This window comes from Grammomys surdaster, unplaced genomic scaffold (assembly GCF_004785775.1).
Source record: "Grammomys surdaster isolate TR1022 unplaced genomic scaffold, NIH_TR_1.0 126133, whole genome shotgun sequence".
NCBI lineage: Eukaryota > Metazoa > Chordata > Mammalia > Rodentia > Muridae > Grammomys > Grammomys surdaster.
This window is the reverse complement of record NW_021620941.1, coordinates 2,929,922-2,947,580: the sequence shown is the minus strand read 5'-3', so window position 1 is coordinate 2,947,580 and position 17,659 is coordinate 2,929,922. Positions and strand designations below refer to the sequence as shown.

The 17,659-nt window shown below is 50.8% G+C and overlaps 1 protein-coding gene across 1 annotated transcript in view; it reads left to right on the top strand.

Moving 5' to 3' along the window:
• Hmcn2 (hemicentin 2) overlaps nt 1-17,659 on the top strand; it is a 155,063-nt gene that overhangs the window by 14,926 nt on the left and 122,478 nt on the right. The window contains exons 2-8 of the mRNA XM_028757187.1: nt 3,867-3,937; nt 5,487-5,645; nt 6,376-6,498; nt 12,821-12,992; nt 13,619-13,725; nt 14,069-14,189; nt 15,719-15,982. Of these exons, the coding sequence (XP_028613020.1) occupies nt 3,867-3,937; nt 5,487-5,645; nt 6,376-6,498; nt 12,821-12,992; nt 13,619-13,725; nt 14,069-14,189; nt 15,719-15,982 (1,017 nt within the window). The remainder of the gene's footprint in view (nt 1-3,866; nt 3,938-5,486; nt 5,646-6,375; nt 6,499-12,820; nt 12,993-13,618; nt 13,726-14,068; nt 14,190-15,718; nt 15,983-17,659) is intronic.

Sequence of the window (17,659 nt, the reverse complement as noted above, 5' to 3'; positions counted from 1 at the left end):
GCCAGCATGCCCAGCCTTTAGGGGCTGCACACTACATCTGCCCAGCTGTTTGGCAAATGTCCTCCTTCAGTCACGAACCTCCCTCCCCTCCAGGAGCAATGAGGCCCAGAGAATGAGCACAGAGCATCTGCAGCCTCTAGCTTGGTTGACAGCTTGGAGCTGGGGTCAGAACGACCCAGATTCCAGTCCTATCTCTACTGATCCCTGCTTGTAATTCCTTGGTCAGGTCGCTTTGTCTCCCTGGACTCAATAATAGACTTTATTGTGCTAGGGGTGTGGCTCAGTGGCTTTCCCAGCATGCACAGGACCTGGGGTTCCACAGCACTGAAAAGATTGAGTGAGATGGTACACACCTGTATCCCAGCAACTCAGGAGGTAGAAACTGCAGCATCGAGAGTTCTTATCCTTAGCTATATAAAGAGTTCTAGGGTAGCCTGAGCTACATGAGACTTTGTCTAAAAAAAATAAATAAATAAATCACACCTCTGACAGCAATAGACCCATGCCTGTCAATGCCATTGCCATGGCCTGTATCCCACCTCAAAGCTACATTATGGAAACTTTAGTTCATGCCGGGCGGTGGTGGTGCATGCCTATAATCCCAGCACTTGGGAGGCAGAGGCAGAGGCAGAGGCAGAGGCAGGTGGATTTCTGAGTTTGAGAGTTCGAGGCTAGCCTGGTCTACAGAGTGAGTTCCAGGACAGCCAGGGCTAAACAGAGAAACCCTGTCTCGAAAAACCAAAAAACAAAAACAAAAAAACAAACAAAAAAACCCAAAACAACAACAACAAAAAACCCCAAAACTTTAGTTCTCCCATGTGGTGATGTGGAGCCCAGGGGAGGGGTTTAGGTCATGAGGCTGCACCCTCAGGAACAGGTCATTACTCATCCCCCTTATCCCCAACTGAGTCAGTTCTCCTGAGATGAGCCCTCTTCCCCTGATGCTCATCTCTCCAGTGTGATTGCTCCTCTTCTGCCATGCTCCTAGAGTCCCCAGTAGATGCTGTAGTACAGTCTTGGACTCATTAGCCTCCAGGACTGTGAGCAGAAATAAACCTTTCTTCTTGATAAATCAGCTAGCGTCGGGTGTTTTATAACAGCAGCAGAAAAAACAAACTAACACAAATCAGCACTTGAAGCTACAGCTGGAGGCACACTGTGTCAGGAAGGCTCACACTGGCACACAAGCAAAGCCATTGGGATTTTTGTTGTTCAGAGTCAGCTGTTTGAGAAAAGAAAAAAACTAAGGAGAAGGAGGGACTTCAGTAATCTCTCCCACAGGCAAACTCTCACAGGGACAAACCTGCTGTCCTGCTCTGTCTGGCTCTGGACTTAGTGCTCTGCTGGAAGCTGGGTGTGAGAGGGGCCAGCCTACCCAGTGAGGCAGGGGCAGCCCTCACTGAAGACAACATACATCTCTGAGTCCCCAAACAGCTGGTGGGTGACCCCTGAGTACTCAGACCCTTCCTAGTGTTGTAGGGAAGGTAGTGTGGTGTCTACTGAGATGCGTGGGGCCAGAGGAGGTCAGACAAGAAGGCAGCTGCTTTGGAGTGACATGGTTGCCCAGAGGCACCTCCCTTTCACAAGGATAGACTTTCCCAGGACCTGGGTAGTTGGAGGCTGAGCCTTAGATGTTGGGTTCAGAAGCTCACCCTCCAACCCAGGACGGCCAAGATTACCATAATCTCATTCAAATAAACCACGTGGTGGCTTGTAACTGTAACTCCAGCTTTAAGGGATCTGATGCCCTGTTAGGCCTCTGCAGGTACTTGAACAAGTGGCATACATGTGTATACACACACACACACACACACACACATGCACACGCACATGCACATGCATACATACACAGGCATACACACACACATATAAAAATAAGTCTTTAAATGAACTGAGGAGATGGCTCAGTGAGTTGAAGTGTCTGTTACGTAAGTGTGAACGCTGGCGTCCAGATCCGCAGTGCCCAGGTAACTGTCAGGGGGGCATGGCAGCCCACTTGCAATCCCAGTGCACAGGAGACAGAGATGGGATCCCCGAGCTAGCTGGCTGGATTAGCTGAGCAGGAGAGTCTGAGCTCAGCAGGGAAATTCTATCTCCGTGTGTAAGGTAGAGAGCGGTTGAGGAAACCACCTGATGTCAACTGGATACATGCATACATATGAATACACACACACACAGTGAACATGCTTATACATGCACGTGCCCCATACATACATATATGTGCATAGTCAAAAAGAGAATATAATTTTTAAAAGCCAATGGTCTAAAACATTCAAAGAAAAAGAAAAACAAGAGATGAAGCCTGATCAGTGACTAACCTTCCATCTTGCCCTGTAGAGCAATAGAAAAGCCAAACCCAAGGAAGGCAGAGCTCATCCATCACCTATTCATCCAACCACCACCATCTCGCCATCCATCCATTATATCTGCCTCTCCGTCCCTGCATCCATTCATTCTACATCTATCTATCTATCTGTCTATCTGTCTGTCTGTCTGTCTGTCCGTCCGTCCATCCATCCATCCATCTATCTTCTATCTATCTATCTATCTATCTATCTATCTATCTATCTATCATCTATCTATCTATCTATCTATCATCTATCTATCTATCTATCTATCTAGGTCTGTCTGTCTTTCTATCTCTCTGTATTTTAAATAGCCTGTGCTATCATTGACACAGAAATGACCAGGGGCTTGGCAATGGCTTAGGTGACAAAATGTCACCACACAAGTGTGAGCACAGAGGCTGTTAAAACATATCAAATCAACAGATACCCGACTGTGAGTCTCAGCTGTGTGCTCTCAGCAGATGGCACATTGTGAAGGCCACACTCCTTTCGGAGTCTAGAGCACTGCTGTACCTCAGCTGATCCTTCTGCCTTTTCAAGCTCCAGTACAGGGAATTCCTGTACTGGCTTCTCACCAAGGGAGGCATGCTTGTGTGCGTGTGCACTCCCAAGTCTGGCTTCTTTCTCACAGTTTCCTTCGTGTGTGACCCATGCATGCTCCTGCCTGGTGGCTTCACCTGTTTTATTCCTCAGTTTGGGAACTGATCACAGTAGTCTCCCATTATCTTCAGCTTCACGTTCCATACTCCAGTTGCTGACAATCCACCAAGAGCCAAAATCCTTAAATAGCAAATTCTAGAAATCACTCCCTATTTTTAGACATCATACCGTCCTGAGTCTCACACTGCCCTACTGTGTCTTCCCAGAAAGTTAGTCGTCTATTTTGCATACTATCCACATACAATATGGGTAGTATTGTATATACTACCCATTCGTAAGTTGATTTTTAGCTGTTTGACTCCATAATCACCCAAGATGGAGTCTGTTTGGCAGTTACTAGGCTGAAGAACTTTGACAGGATTGTTATGAATACCTGAGCAGAAAGTGCTGTGGGCACCAGAGTTTTTATTTTACTTGCTTAATAGCTATGAATAGAGTGGCCAGGTCTACAGACTGTTAGCTCTTGATCTTTCAGAAATGTGTGTTCTCTTCTGAGGCAGTGGAATGAATACAAGTTCCACCAGTGTTGGAGGGGTGTCCCCTGCTCCACCATATCCAGTGTGTGACTCTGCCACCCTTCCCTGCTGCCCCTTTGATGTGTAATGGACTTTTCTGGGAAGCTTCATGCTTACTGCTTGGCTTGGTGTTGGCTGCTTGCTGGGTGTTGCAGAATACAGCAACTGTTTCCTGTTTCATCTGTTTTCCCAGCATCCCTTTCCCTTCAAAAGTAGGAATGGGTGGGGTGCAGAAAGGGGGTTTCTTAGAGAGGGCTTGAGACAACTGATGGAATGGCAAATGGGTTTGCCTGTGGCCCTTCTGTGCTCATGGAAACCCACCTGCATCTCTCTTTCCCAACAGATATTGGCCCGGTGACCCTTACATCGGACCCAGTGGTGTTTCAGAGAGAGCTGAGAGAACTCTATGTTCAGGTGGGCCGCCTAACATCTTTATTGTTCTTCCTCTTTCATGACAGAGCCCAAGGTCTTGCCAAGATGGCGCCCTTCTTCCTCCTGGCCCTGCCTCTCCCTCAGCCCACACCTTAGCTTGGTCCCGGAAGCCAATACTTCCTGGTTCCTTTCCTCAGTTCATGAAACAAATACATCACAGAGCCCTGGTGCATGCTGGGTACTATTTTAATGAATGGGTGAGGGGGAGATGCTCTTCCATTAAGGGTGTATGTGAAGGCTTAAGGGACAGCTTAGTTCAGACCCCTAAGCCAGATCTGAGCCTAGGTCACATGTCCTTGGCTACTTGAGTATCCATGTCTCACAACACCTGGCTCCAGCATCTGTCCTTCTCCTGACAGTTGAGACCACTAGCCTTCTGAGATCAGGGACTCCATAGATGGGACCTGCTTCTTGACTGGATTCCCCAGGGCCTGGAGCAGGGTCTAGAACACCTGGGACTCAGGAAGTCCTTCTGACTTCCTGAATTAAGAAGGAAAGTTGTAGGGGGGATGCTGCCGGGGTGAGGATGGAGGGGGTAAGTGGGTGGGAAGTACCCTCTTAGAGGCAAAGGGGAGGGGGATGGGATGAAGTGTTGCAGAGGGGAAACTGGGAAAAGGGACATTTGAAATGTAAATAAATAAAATAATCAATCAATTAATAAAAAAGCAAAGTTATGTTGTGGGGTCAGCTGCTCAGGAGGCTGGGCTTGTAAACTGTGTGCGCTCTCACCTCACTAAAGCTCTGGGTGCTGCCAGGCATGGAGGGTGTGAATGTGTCTTTGGAGGCCTGATGCCAGGCAAGTGGCAGAGAGAACATTCCTTTTTGCCTTGCCAGGCTCAACCCCGATCTTTACTCTTTAAGCCTTGGCTGTCACAGTACTTCCTGAGGCTGTCCCCAGTGGCTTCTGTTCAGCTTTCCCTTGTCACATGGTAATGATCTGGTGACAGCTCATTTAGTAAAGCACACCTGCTACACAAGTATCTTAGGCTGGGTGTGGTTGTAATCCCAGTGCTGAGGAGGCAGAGACAGGAGGATCGCAGAATTCCATCGGCCGGTAGGGCTAACAAGGTTAACAAGCTCCATATTCAGTGAAAGATGTATCTGAAAAAAAAAAATAGGTGAAGTTAGGGGAGGATGCGGAACATTGACCTCTGACCTCCACACACACTCAGATACATGTGCATGGTCATCCCCATACATGTCCACACACATGTAAGTACATATGTAAACACCATACCTTTACACACGTGTGTAAGGCTGGCTCATGTCTCAGCAGCTCCACCCCCATTTTCTATACCTTCTATAAGATGGGACTGTCACTCACACAAGAGAGAGAAAGAATAACACCTCTCTAAGTCACAATAGGGCAGATGCTGGAGGGACTAACAGGGACCACAGCCAGACCCAGTGAAGCCACACTGAGGTGGTTTGAAGTGACTCCCAACTCCCACTGGTTTTAGAGGCTTGTCCAGGCTAAATGTCCAGGGTAAGTGAGGTGAGTGGCAGCTGCTGACACACTTCAACCCTCCAGGGAGGTGGTGACTGCCCAGAGATGAGTGTGGGGGCTATCAAGGCTGCTGTGGAGGTTGCCAATCCTGGCTCCTTCATCTATGTCTTCTCGGACGCCCGTGCCAAGGACTACCACAAGAAGAATGAGCTCCTGCAGCTGCTGCAGCTGAAGCAGTCACAGGTGAGGGCTTTAGGGATGGGGCGGGCAGCCGTGCAGGAGGCCAGACGAGGGAGCAGGAAGCCCCACTGGAGAATGGGGCCAGGTGGCTCTCCCAGAGCCCTGGAGCCCAGCCACCCCTCTGTAAAGGCAGCATGGCTGCAAGCTCTAGGCCCAGGAGCCCTCACTTCCTGGTGAGGTTTGCCCTGGTGCAGCCCCACCCCCATCTTCCCTTCACGCACGACTTAACCCTCATCATCAGCCCTTGGTCCTTACAGCTCAGGAACCCTTGTCCTTGTGTGCTCAGAAGACAGGTCAAGACTTCTGCCTCTTGCTTTTGCACTGATGGCTGCGAAGGGGAGAAGGGAGGGTCTAACCTTGGGGAAAATCTTAAGGTGTGGGACGACATAGCCACTTCCATGTCTAGAATATTCTAGAGTGCTTCAGGGTTCTTCTCATGGTAGCCTCTAGGGGCCACTCCGAAAGAAGTCTACTTCAGTATTGTTTTTTGTTGTAGATGGCTCCCTGCTCATGAAGCACCTGCTGTGTTTCTGGCCCTGTCCCTGCCCCGCCCCAGCCCCGCCCTGCCCCTCCCCACCCTGCTCTGCCCTGCCCCGCCCCTGCCCCTCTCCTGCCCTGTGTCATCCTGATCCCCATGCACAGGACACTCTCATTGTTCCCATGTCTCCCATGGTTGGGGTCCTGCCTCCCCTGGTTACAGTAGAAAGCACAGACCTATTTGCCTATTTTCCAGGTGGTCTTTGTGCTGACTGGGGACTGTGGCGACCGAACCCATCCTGGCTACCTGGCCTTTGAGGAGATTGCCTCCACCAGCTCTGGCCAGGTGTTCCAGCTGGACAAGCAGCAGGTGTCAGAGGTGAGCCACCACAGAGCCACCACAGATGTTCCTTCCAAGCCTACTGCCCTTGTGCGTGAGGGTGTTGGGTCTCGCATGGCGTTGTACATGGGGACTTTGCCTGGTGGCTGTCAGCGGGTGGTGCTGAGTACCTACCTCCAGACTCTGCATCGGCTCCTCAAATCTCCTGAACCCCCAGACAAGTACTTGAGAAACACCCCAAAAGTATAGAGGCTGAGGTTTGGAGGATCACCTTGGGGTGACAGGAGGTAGTTTCAGACTCTATCCCAGAGTCTGGGGCAAAGGGACCACAGACCGGGTCCAGGATCCTGGGAGTTAGTAGGGGAGAGACTCCACTACCTTAGAGTCCAGCTTCCAGATCCACTAAGCCCAGAGCATACCAGGCATCTGTGCCTTTGTCCTGCTCCCTGGCCAAATGACAGCTATCTCCTCCCCAATGCCTATCTTCACTGTATCCATCCTTCCAGTAATACAGAGCCCAAGCACCATCTCTAGCAGAACCTGTCCACTAGATAGAGATGGAGGGGCCTATCTCTGTGTTGTGAATCCTCTAGCATCGGCTGAGTGCAAGGCATGGTTGTGGAATTGCTGGGCAGAGCTACAGCTCTCACACAACACCGACACCAGCTTTCTTGAGCCAATTTGGAATGATCTGTGTGTGGGCCCCAGGACACTACCCCTATGTCCCTCCTGTTGTCCCTTCATGTACACTCAAACCTTTATCAGAGCCTCTGCCTGTGTTTCCTCTTGCCCACTCCATACCCAAGCCAGCCTCTCTCCTGCTCTTTGGCCCCAGGGCCTTTGCTCAGGCTTTCTTCTCCTAACCTGATATACATGCCTTCCCAGGAAGCCATCTTCAACTTCCTGCTAAGGTGGAATCTCTTCCCACTTCCCTTCCCAGCGCTCTCCACTGCTTTACAGAGTTTTCATCTTGTGGGCCTGTGAGTATCCAGACTGAGAGAGCCCTCAGGGTGGGGCCACGGAAGGCACCCTAAGCAGACACCCAAGGAGGTAACTAGTGCCAGGAGGTGGCTGAGGGACAGGGTGCTTTGGGTTCCTGTGCCTACTGCTCTGAAAAAAAGGTGTCTCTAGGGCAGACAGGGGCCTCAAGGATGAATTTTGTGAGCTGTGTATTTATGAGCTGAGAGGACTGGTCTCTGGGGCCGTGTTTAGATTAGCGTGCCTCGGCTCCCTGATGACAGATGGCGTTTATACTTCTCTGTGACACAACAGGCTTTAGTTTCTGGCTTGTCAGCTTGTCTTGGCATGGAGCCCCACATAAGGGTGTGAAGCATTTCAGAGTGGAGGGACAGTTTTGTCCCCACTTTTAGGGGAGACGCTTGCTTCCTTCCAGAGTCAAATGAGACAGAGAGGCAAGGCAAGTTGCGGAGGACAGCTTGCCAGGGTTCTTGTCTCCAGGCACCCCAGGTGAGCCCGTCAGCATTTTGCTATGGGAGTCTCACACGGCAGGACCACTGACAGCCTGGTTGAGCTTCTCTAGGTGGTGGCCTCGAGGCTCCTGGGCACAGAGAGCCGCATGCCCTGGATCTGGCTCTCTCTAGATGTTCCCAGATCCTCAGCAAGCCTGGGAAAGTGTCTGGGACAGCCAGGGCTGTGGTCATTCCCTAGGGAAGCCAGCCCAGTGGGGCTCTAGCTGGGAGAAATCTTTCAGAGTTCTGAGGACACATGTCAAGCACACACTTCTACCTTCACAAAGTGCAGGATTGATACACTGTGTACACTCCACTGTGCTCATTTACTAAGCACCTGCTGCAGGCATCATCCAGGAAGAGACAGCCTGTCTGAACAAAAAGCCTTCTGTTTGGGGGATTTTAGCTCTTTAAGGTTGTGAACTTGTCCTCACAGAGGGAAGGAGCCTCCGTTTGGAGTTTGTTCCAAAGTATGTGGGAGAAATTGAAGAACCTCTCTCCCTTCCAAGGCAACTTAGAATTCTGACCATCCTGCCACAAGAGGGGACTATATTGAAGGCAAGCAATGCGACCTTGGATTTGTCCTGGCGTGTGTGGCATATGTAACTCTGTGCATTCATATGTGAGTGTATGTAGAGCACTGGGCCTCTTCCCTAGGTGCCCTCCAGTTGGTTTCTTGAGTCACAGTATTTCACTGAACCCAAACCTAACCAGGTGGCCTGGACTACCTGGTGAGTGAGCTCCAGGGCCGCCTGTCTGTGCACCTCCCACACAGCATTCGTTTACAGGCACGTGCCGTGCCCTCAGCTTCTATGTGGTCCTATGTGAACTCAGGTTCTCGTGTGTGCACACCACACATTTTTATCTATTGAGCTATGGTTCCAAGACCAAGGTGGGAATTTTCAAAAATCAAGCTTTGGGTAGGACCCATGAGTGGCACACAAGCTTGGCTCAGTCCACACTCAGCTACAAAAGCTGGCACTGCAGGAGAGTGCCAGGGGATGAGAAGGGACAGAAGAGCTGACCACACCCCATTATCTTCCCTGGGAAGTCACCCCATCATCTCCCAGGAGAGCACTGAGCATTTCCTTCCCCCTGCATGACCCATCACTCCCCACCCCACCGTCTACTCTTTAGCTTAGCCAGTTCTGGGGGCTGGGACAACTCTTGTCCAGCAGCAGCAGGTACACCCAACAAATTGCCCAGATTCCACAAATCTCTTTAAAGAAAGGTGACTTGCTTTCCACAACAACGGTTGGGAAGCTCCTACCAGGAGGCTTCAGTTAAAGGCTAATCCTGAAATGGTCTCACCCTGGACCCTTTCCAGCAGTGTTCAGGGTAGGTTGAGACACGGGCTGGTGGGGACAAGACAGAGGTGGCAACAGGTCACAGTTCAGTCGCCTTCGGCGGGACTTTATGCCCTACGCTGGTTCCCATTCGGCAGGATCTCCCCGTGGGCACAGCTGTGCTGATGGGATCTTTTGCCTTTTGAGGTGGTGGCCAGGGTGTAGGAAGGGTGTTGAGCATGGTACTGGGTACCCAGGAAGACTAGGTGAGAGCTGACCACAGCTTAACTCTCCCTGTCTCCTGGGTGGTGGCAGAGGTTTCTCCTCTCCCCTCCCCAACTCCACTGAAGCCCTCTGAAGAGTAGGGGTGCACTCTCAAGAGTGTTCTGAGCAAGGCAGAGCTGGATAGAGAATCTGGGGTACACAGGTGGCAAGGGTCAGAGCCTTGGGCCTGGGGAGGTGCTCCCTCTGTGACTCCAGGCCAGTTCCTCAGTTTCCCAACTGTATCTGTGAACCCTACTCCTCTTCCTAGTTCCCTCAGCTTCCTCAGCTGTCCTGGCAGTCAAGCGTCCTGGGAGTGACTCTGGGGATGATTTATCAGCCACAAAGGGCCCAGCAGCAGTCATCTGGCAGGGAGTAACAAGGCCAGATTCTTTCCTTCCTTCTCCATCAGCGGCCAGAGCTCAGGCCAGCACATGGCTGGCTCCCAGGCCCCACCCCATAGACATCTGGAAGCCATCACGGTCGCCAAATAAACACTGTGCTTGCTTAATGAAGGCGCTCTGCTCGGAAGGCTCCTCAGTTCCGCTCTGGAGGCCTGGGGGCACAGCCAGGTCCAGAAGGCCTTGACCCTAAGCCTCGCCCTACAAGGTGGTCTGGACTTGCTGTGAGCAAGAGAATCACTCTCCCCTCCAAACCCCAGGGCAGGCTGCCTCATGCCCGGGTCATTAGGGTGCTGTCTATGTCCCAGCCTTCTTTGCAGTTTGGTAACCTGAATTGCTGGGCATCCTCTCAGCACCAGAACAATCTAGAACAGCTTGCAGTAGCTCTGTCTAGTAGCTGATGTAACTTGTCCAGGAGGCTGTCGCCTGGGGCAGCTTCTTTTCTGGGTCACTATCCTCTGTCCCCACTGTTTGACCTGAGGAACAGGCAGTTGGCACAGAGCTGCTCCTTCTCCATCTGGCAATGTCTCCGTAGCTTCGCTGATTCCTTGGCACTGTCTTCCTTCCATCCTCTACCACAGAGACAAAGAACCTTGTCCTGATCCATCAGCCGTGACAGGTGGAACCTTTTCAAGAGACATGTTTCTCAGAAAACTAGGCCAAGATGGGAGAGCAAAGTTGAATTCTTATCCCGTCATAACCGAGGTCTCAGCACATGTCTCAGTAATACGTGCTCATTTTCTAGATCTCAGGCACATCTTCCAATTCTCTTCCCTTCTGTGAAAGGCCACGCGGTAGACAGAGCAGGACTGCCAGTTAGGGCCACAATCTCCTGCAGGTAGCACACAAAGCCACTCTTTTCTAGGCTCATATCCGTGGCAGACATTACTAATCGATCACAGACTTCTTCCTTCTCAGGCAGCATTCCAGGAAGCCATTTACAGTCAACTGACATTGGCAAGCAGACATCATACCCAGGTGTATGATAAACTTATGACATTGTCATTTTTAAATGGCTTTTAGTTTCCAAAAATTACTATGAATTGGGGGAGAGGGGAATTGCGGTACACACCTTTAATCTTGGCACTCAGAGGTAGAGGCAAGCAGACCTCTGTGAGTTTGGGGCCAACCTGGTTTTGTTAGTAAGTTCCAGACCAGCCAGAGCTACATAGACGCTGTCTCAAAAGTCAGACCAACTACACACGTAAGACTCACAGCTACCAACAACTCAGCATTTGCTTGCATCTTCCTCTTCTTTATCCCCCGGACTTTGCTGAGTCATGATACTTTATCCATAAATAATTTAGAATTAACTATGTTTAATTTGGGCTGCTGTGAACAGAACCCAGGGTCTCATGTGTGCTATGAAAGTGCTCAGCTGAACCTTATGGCACCCCCCTCCCTCATAGTGTAGAATGTTCTAATATTAATAAACTTTGTTACTGTGATCTAGTCCAAAATTCTTGTTTGATTTCCCCCAACTGGCCTCAAAATGCCTTGTCTGTTTTTGTTTTGCATGTATGTACATGAGTGTGTGTGTGAGGGTGCACGTGTGTTATGTGCACGTGGAAGTGGATTGACATCAGATGTGTTCTCTCTGCACTTTGTTGATTGATACAGGACTTCTTTCAGCACCTGGAATTTGCAGGTTCAGCTAGTCTAGCCAGATTGGTTTTTTAATCTGAGCTCTGGCAGTCTGAACACTGGCCCTGACTCTTGCAAGGCAACTGCTTTATCCGAAGAGTCATCTCCCCGGCCCCTCACATTGTTTTCTGAAGAAGCATGTGTGGCTCAGATTTTAATTATTGTTGCCTGTTCCACTTGATTGTTGTGTCTATCAAGGCCTCTCAAGTCTGGGGCCATCTGCTCATTGTCAGGACTCCAGCGGAAGAGGCCCTGCTGGGTCCCATGTTCTAAATTCTAGTCTTTGCCCACGCTGTTGCTGACATGCCGTCGCTCTCTACTTCCTGTCTAACCTGAGTTTGTTGCACGGCCTGGGCAGGTGGTGGCTGGTGTGTGTGGAGCGGTGTCTCAGGGTTGGTGTTGTAGCTTCTATCCAATGCTTGACATCAACAGACAAGAAGCACCTTGCTGTCTTACTGTAGCTGATGACACATTGTGTCACTGGTTCCAGTGGTGACAGGCAGCTGTGTATGGCAAGGCCATATGTCCCCACCCCACACTGACTTCAGTGTCTGTGAGGTAACACCCAAGCTCCGGGTGGGTATGTAGTCTTCATCAATCTTATACCCTGTGCTTTTAGCATCCAAAGAGGATCCTTGCCCTAAATAATTATTTCATTAGTCGTTGCAAGATGATGGTTTTCTAATTACATCATTCCTTCCGCATTTAGCAACAGGCATCCTTCCAAAAAGGCTCTGGGTCCTCGGGAGAGATGCTTTGGCCTGGAAGCACCATTCCTATTGAGTGCCGAGTCACATTCAGTGTCTTTCCTTGAGTTGTGTGGTACGGGAAGTTTTTTTCAGTGCTGGAGAATCAAACCTATGGCTTCCTGTGAGCTAGGCAAGCCCTCCACCCAGTGACAGCCCACCAACCCCCCGCAGCCATACACTACAGATTTTTAACTTAGGTTATTTGATGGAATACAGGTCCCCATAGTCCTGTGAGGATTAGCACCCCCTGAGGAGCCTGTGGTTTCATGAACCACACAGAAGGGAGACTCCAGGTCTCCCAGTGCCCAGTATGCACCAGGGGCTTCCTCCCAGGTGCCAGAGGCAGAGGAGAGACAGGAGCCTATGCTGCAGAAGCCTGTGCCTGCTCCTCTCTGCACTCAATCACCTTGTGTCCCCAGGCATCCCCAAAACCCATGGAGTGTGTCGGTTCTGCACACAGTAGAAGCTGATTAGAGCTGCTTCAGGTGGTCAGACATGTCAGTCAAACCCTGGGCACACTGGCTAGTTCAGCTTCTCTCATTTCTCCTCAGGTGTTAAAGTGGGTAGAGTCAGCAATCCAGGCCTCCAAAGTTCATCTGCTGTCAGCAGACCATGAGGAGGAGGGCGAGCACATATGGAGAATCCCTTTTGACCCCAGCCTTAAGGAGGTCACTATCGCACTGAGCGGGCCAGGGCCTGAAATCGAAGTCCGGGACCCACTGGGTATGTACCCCAGGGCTCACTTCCTCTTTGGATCCAACACTGATCTGGGAGGCCAAAATGAGACAAAAAGAGGCTATGAGGAGGAGGGGACTGAGGCGATGGCTCAGCCAATAAAATGTCTGCCTCACAAACATGAGGACCAGAGTCTGAATGTCCAACACCCATGTAGAACCCCATGCATGGCAGCCATGCTTTAACCTCAGTACTGGAGGGTGGAGACAGGTAGGTCCCTGAGCTCCTTGGCCAGCCAATGAGCTCCAAGTGCAGTGAGAGACCCTGTCATGAAAAAGAAAAAAAGGGGGGGCCAGTGAGATGGCTCAGTGGGTAAAAGAGCTTGCTGCCAAACCTGAAGACCTGAGTTCTATCCCTGAGTCTCACAGGGTGAGAGGGTGAAACTGGCTGCGGAAAGCTGTCCTCTGACATATGTGCATGAATACACATGTGTACACACACACACACACACACACAGAGAGAGAGAGAGAGAGAGAGAGAGAGATATCACACAGACCCCTACACTTCACAAAGAGGTGATAGAGGCAGGGGATTCATACTCAAGGATATAGAAATTAGGAAGGAGTGAGGGGACATCAAGTGGTGTTCCTGATTAGTACCTGGGGCTTTTACAGGAAGGGTCCTGCAGAAGGATGAAGGCCTCAACGTGCTCCTCAACATTCCAGACTCAGCCAAGGTCGTAGCCTTTAAGCCTGAGCACCCTGGACTGTGGGCCATCAAGGTAGGGACACTGGATGTTTAGCAAGGGAGTCTGGGTGACAGTGTGGGTATATCAAAAGGGATACAGGATCAAGAGAAAGGAGGGTGCAGGGGGTAGGGGTAGACACGCAGGGGGACAGGCAGGGTCTGCAAGAGTTAGAAGAGAACAGAAAGAGAAACCTCTAGAAGGACAGCAGGTAAGCTTGTCTTCTGTGTCTGCTTGATACACTACCCATGTGTCTACAAAAATGAGAGGGTGTACACTGCAGGGGTAGGATTCTGCCAGCTGTGGGCAGTGGCATCTGGGCAGGAGCTGGGGCCCTGACACCTGATGCTCTGGTGATGTGGGTGGGGACCTGCACTAGGTGTACAGCAGCGGCCGCCACTCAGTGAGAATATCAGGCATCAGCAACATCAACTTCCGAGCCGGTTTCTCCATGCAGCCCTCCCTGGACCTCAACCACACCATTGAGTGGCCTTTGCAAGGTACCTGCCCTTGGGCCTGAGGATGGTAATGGCTTTGGGAGGTGGAGGGAGGGCCTGCCTGGCTGTGTGAGCCATTTGTGACTGTGGAATGGGTCCTGAGGAGGGGAAGCTGGGTTATTGTTCCAGACCACAGGATGACTCTGGCCCAGCTTCCTCTCCATCAGCCCATGTGGTGATACTTACCTTCAAAGCATCCTTCCAGCTATCAAGGGGTCCTGAGGAGATCCCATGTGGTCCCTTTTATTACTGAGTCACTCTTTCTCCTGTCTTTATTTTCCTGTATGTATGTTCAACTGTATTTGGGTGTGCGCACGCGCGCGTGTGTGCATGCGTGCGTGCGCGTGCGTGCGCGTGCGTGTGTGTGTGTGCGTGTGTGTGCGTGTGTGTGCGTGTGTGTGCGTGTGTGTGCGTGTGTGTGTGTGTGTGTGTGTGTAGGTCAGAGGACTTTCTCTGCAGTCATTCCTCAGGCACTGGCCATCAGTTATTTTTGTTTGTTTCATTTGTCTTTTAAAATCCATTGTAACCACAATGAGAAAAGTTAGAGACACATATGAAGTTTAAAAAAAGAGCTGGGTATATAGCTTAGTGGCAGAATGTTTGCAAACATCTGCAGGTTTCGGTGTAATCCCTAGAACTTCAAGGAGGAGCAATAGAGTGAAGAGGAGGGAGGAGGAAGAAACTGGAAATGCTTGTTTGGTTTGGTTTTGAGACAGGATTTCTCTGTGTAGCCCTGACTGTTCTGGACTCGCTTTGTAGACCAGGCTAGTCTCCAACTCACAGAGATTCACCTCTGCCTCCCCAGTGCTAGGATCAAAGACGTGCGCCACCATGCCCAGATGAAATTGAAAATATTTAAGAGTGCTTGGCCCTTAGCTTCTATACTGGGATCATTAGGGCTTGGGTGAGTCTGTGGCTAATTGGACATTGGATACCTGGATCATGGCAAACAGCCACTCTATATTATCAGCTGGCCATGTGAGACCTCAGGGAGCTTCTACATTCTGTTGGCTGAATGCTGCAGCACGGGCCCAAGCCTGATACTCACAGGCTTGGTTTTCCCAGAATTTAGATTCTTCTGTGCCAAGTGCAGACTCAGTATTTCTTTGAAAATCATTGCAACCATCTAAAAGAGGAGAAACCTGACCCAGGCTCTCAAATAAACTAAAGAAATAGTAAAAGCTGAGTCCATTTCTTGGCTTGTGGCAGGGGTCGGGAGAGAGTCCCTAGGTAGTGTAGATCACAGGTAACACCATGAAAAATAAATTCGGGGTTGAAGGGGGCAACATTAGCTTTTTCCCAGTCCTATCTCACTGGAGTCTGGGTTTGCAGAAGCAGATACAGCTAATGCAGGCAAGGAAGGAGAAGCTGTGGTGCTTCAGGACCACGGACAGCAGCCCGGACCTCGGCTTTATCCCACCTCCAGCCTTAGCTCACACAGGGGAAGATGCAGGAAGGTGAAGGAAGGCCAAAGAGGCTGGCTCCTGAAACACAGCCCCAGAGCCCAGCAGTCACTCCTCGCCTCTTCGCAGGTGTACCCATCTCCCTGGTGATCAACTCTACGGGCCTGCAGGCACCTGGCCACCTTGAGTCTGTGGAGCTCTCGCACAGCTCGGGGAGGTCCCTTCTCACTCTGCCTACACAACTCCTCTCCAATGGGTCCACCCATCAGCTGTGGGCTGGACCACCCTTCCATGTACCGAAGGAGCGCTTTTATCTCAAGGTGAAGGGCAAAGACCATGAAGGGAATCCCCTGCTCCGTGTCTCTGGAGTTTCCTACAGCGGGGTGGCCCCAGGTGAGTGTCTTCCTGAAAGCCTTTCCTGGCTAGATTAGTTTGGGAAAACTTCCATGGATAGCTGTTTTCTTTTAGGAGCTATGATAAATCCTGACATGCTTCAGATGTGACCTTCAACTCGAAGATGTAGAACAAAGCCATTCATCTACCTATCCACTCATCTGCCCACCCATCTGCACACCTGGTTGCCTGTCCATCCACCCATACGCACACCCACCCACCCACACAGCAATACCCCCACCTCTCCCATTTCTCACCCACCCATCCATGTATCAATGTGCCCATCTATATAATCATCCATATATTTATATCCATTTTTCTGTCCATTCATCCATCCACCTACCAACCCGTCTAACTAATCTGAGCATCCAGTCATCCGCTTTGCTACATACAGTCAACAAGCCATCCATCTATCCATTGATTTACCTACCCATCATCCAACTCATCTATTCATTGCTTCATCTGTTCACCCATCATTTTCCCTTTCACCCTCTCACCCATCTCTCTATCCATTCATCTCTCCATCTACCCATCCATCCATCCATCCACCCATCCACCCATCCATCCATCCATCCATCCACCCACTCATCCATCCATCCACCCATCTACCCATCCATCCATCCATCCATCCATTCATCCATCCATCTACCCATCCATCCACCCGTCCGTCCGTCCGTCCATCCGTCTGTCCATCCATCCATCCATCCATCCATCCACCCATCACTCATTCATAATTTTGAGGTTTACTAAGCTAAGTTCAAGCCATAGTGCATGGAAGAGTTGGCCCAGCACTTGCCAACGCTGATCCATGGCCCACTTGCATCAGTTCTGTGTGGTGGACAGAGAGACTGCCCCTCACTGAGCACTCCCACAGCAAAGTTCTGGGACTCTTGACAAGGAGATAAGTTCACACATCTGCTGGAGTGCTCCAGAATCCAGAGTGCACATGGCTCCACGGGGTGCCTGAGACCACACTCAGCCACTGCTGATGCTTCATGTCACCATACTGGCTCCCACCTGTGTGACTTGCACTGGTTTCTGTATCCCGAAGTCAGGAGCACCTAGGGCAGGATAGAATCTTGGGCTTCCCACCTCCACCTCTGCTCCTGGGAGGGGCACCTGGACTCATGGGTCACCTGACCATGTTGCTGGGCTCTGTGGCCCTCCTTGTGCCCACTGTATTCCATAAGTACCTGAGGAGCCCACAGAGGAAAATCTCATAGGCATTCCACATTTTTTGGTGGGGCAGTTACTCTATTCTTTTCCAATAAGGATGTGTGGAAGGCAGGAGGGAGGGCTGGCTTTGAGGCTACCCACAGAGTCCACACAAGAGCACTCCTTGAAGACCTGGCTGAGATCCCTCTCTCCTTCCCCTCCCCCTTCACCCTCCCTACACCAGTTTCCCCTTCCTCTTTTCTGTTTCATCCTGCCTCCTGGTCCCTGGGCATCTTGGCCACTATATCATGCTGCTATTCCTGGACCTCTTTGCCGTGCCTTTACAGCCCAAGGGGGAGCTTTCTAGAGAGATTTCATCAATGGAGACCTGTATCCTTCCATTCTGGCCTCTCAGATGGAAGCAGGGACTTAGGGTGCAGCTGTGGGCTTTGGTCTCTATGCACTCCAATGGTACCAGGGAGGGATGGCCACAGGGAGGGATGGCCACAGGGAGGGATGGGC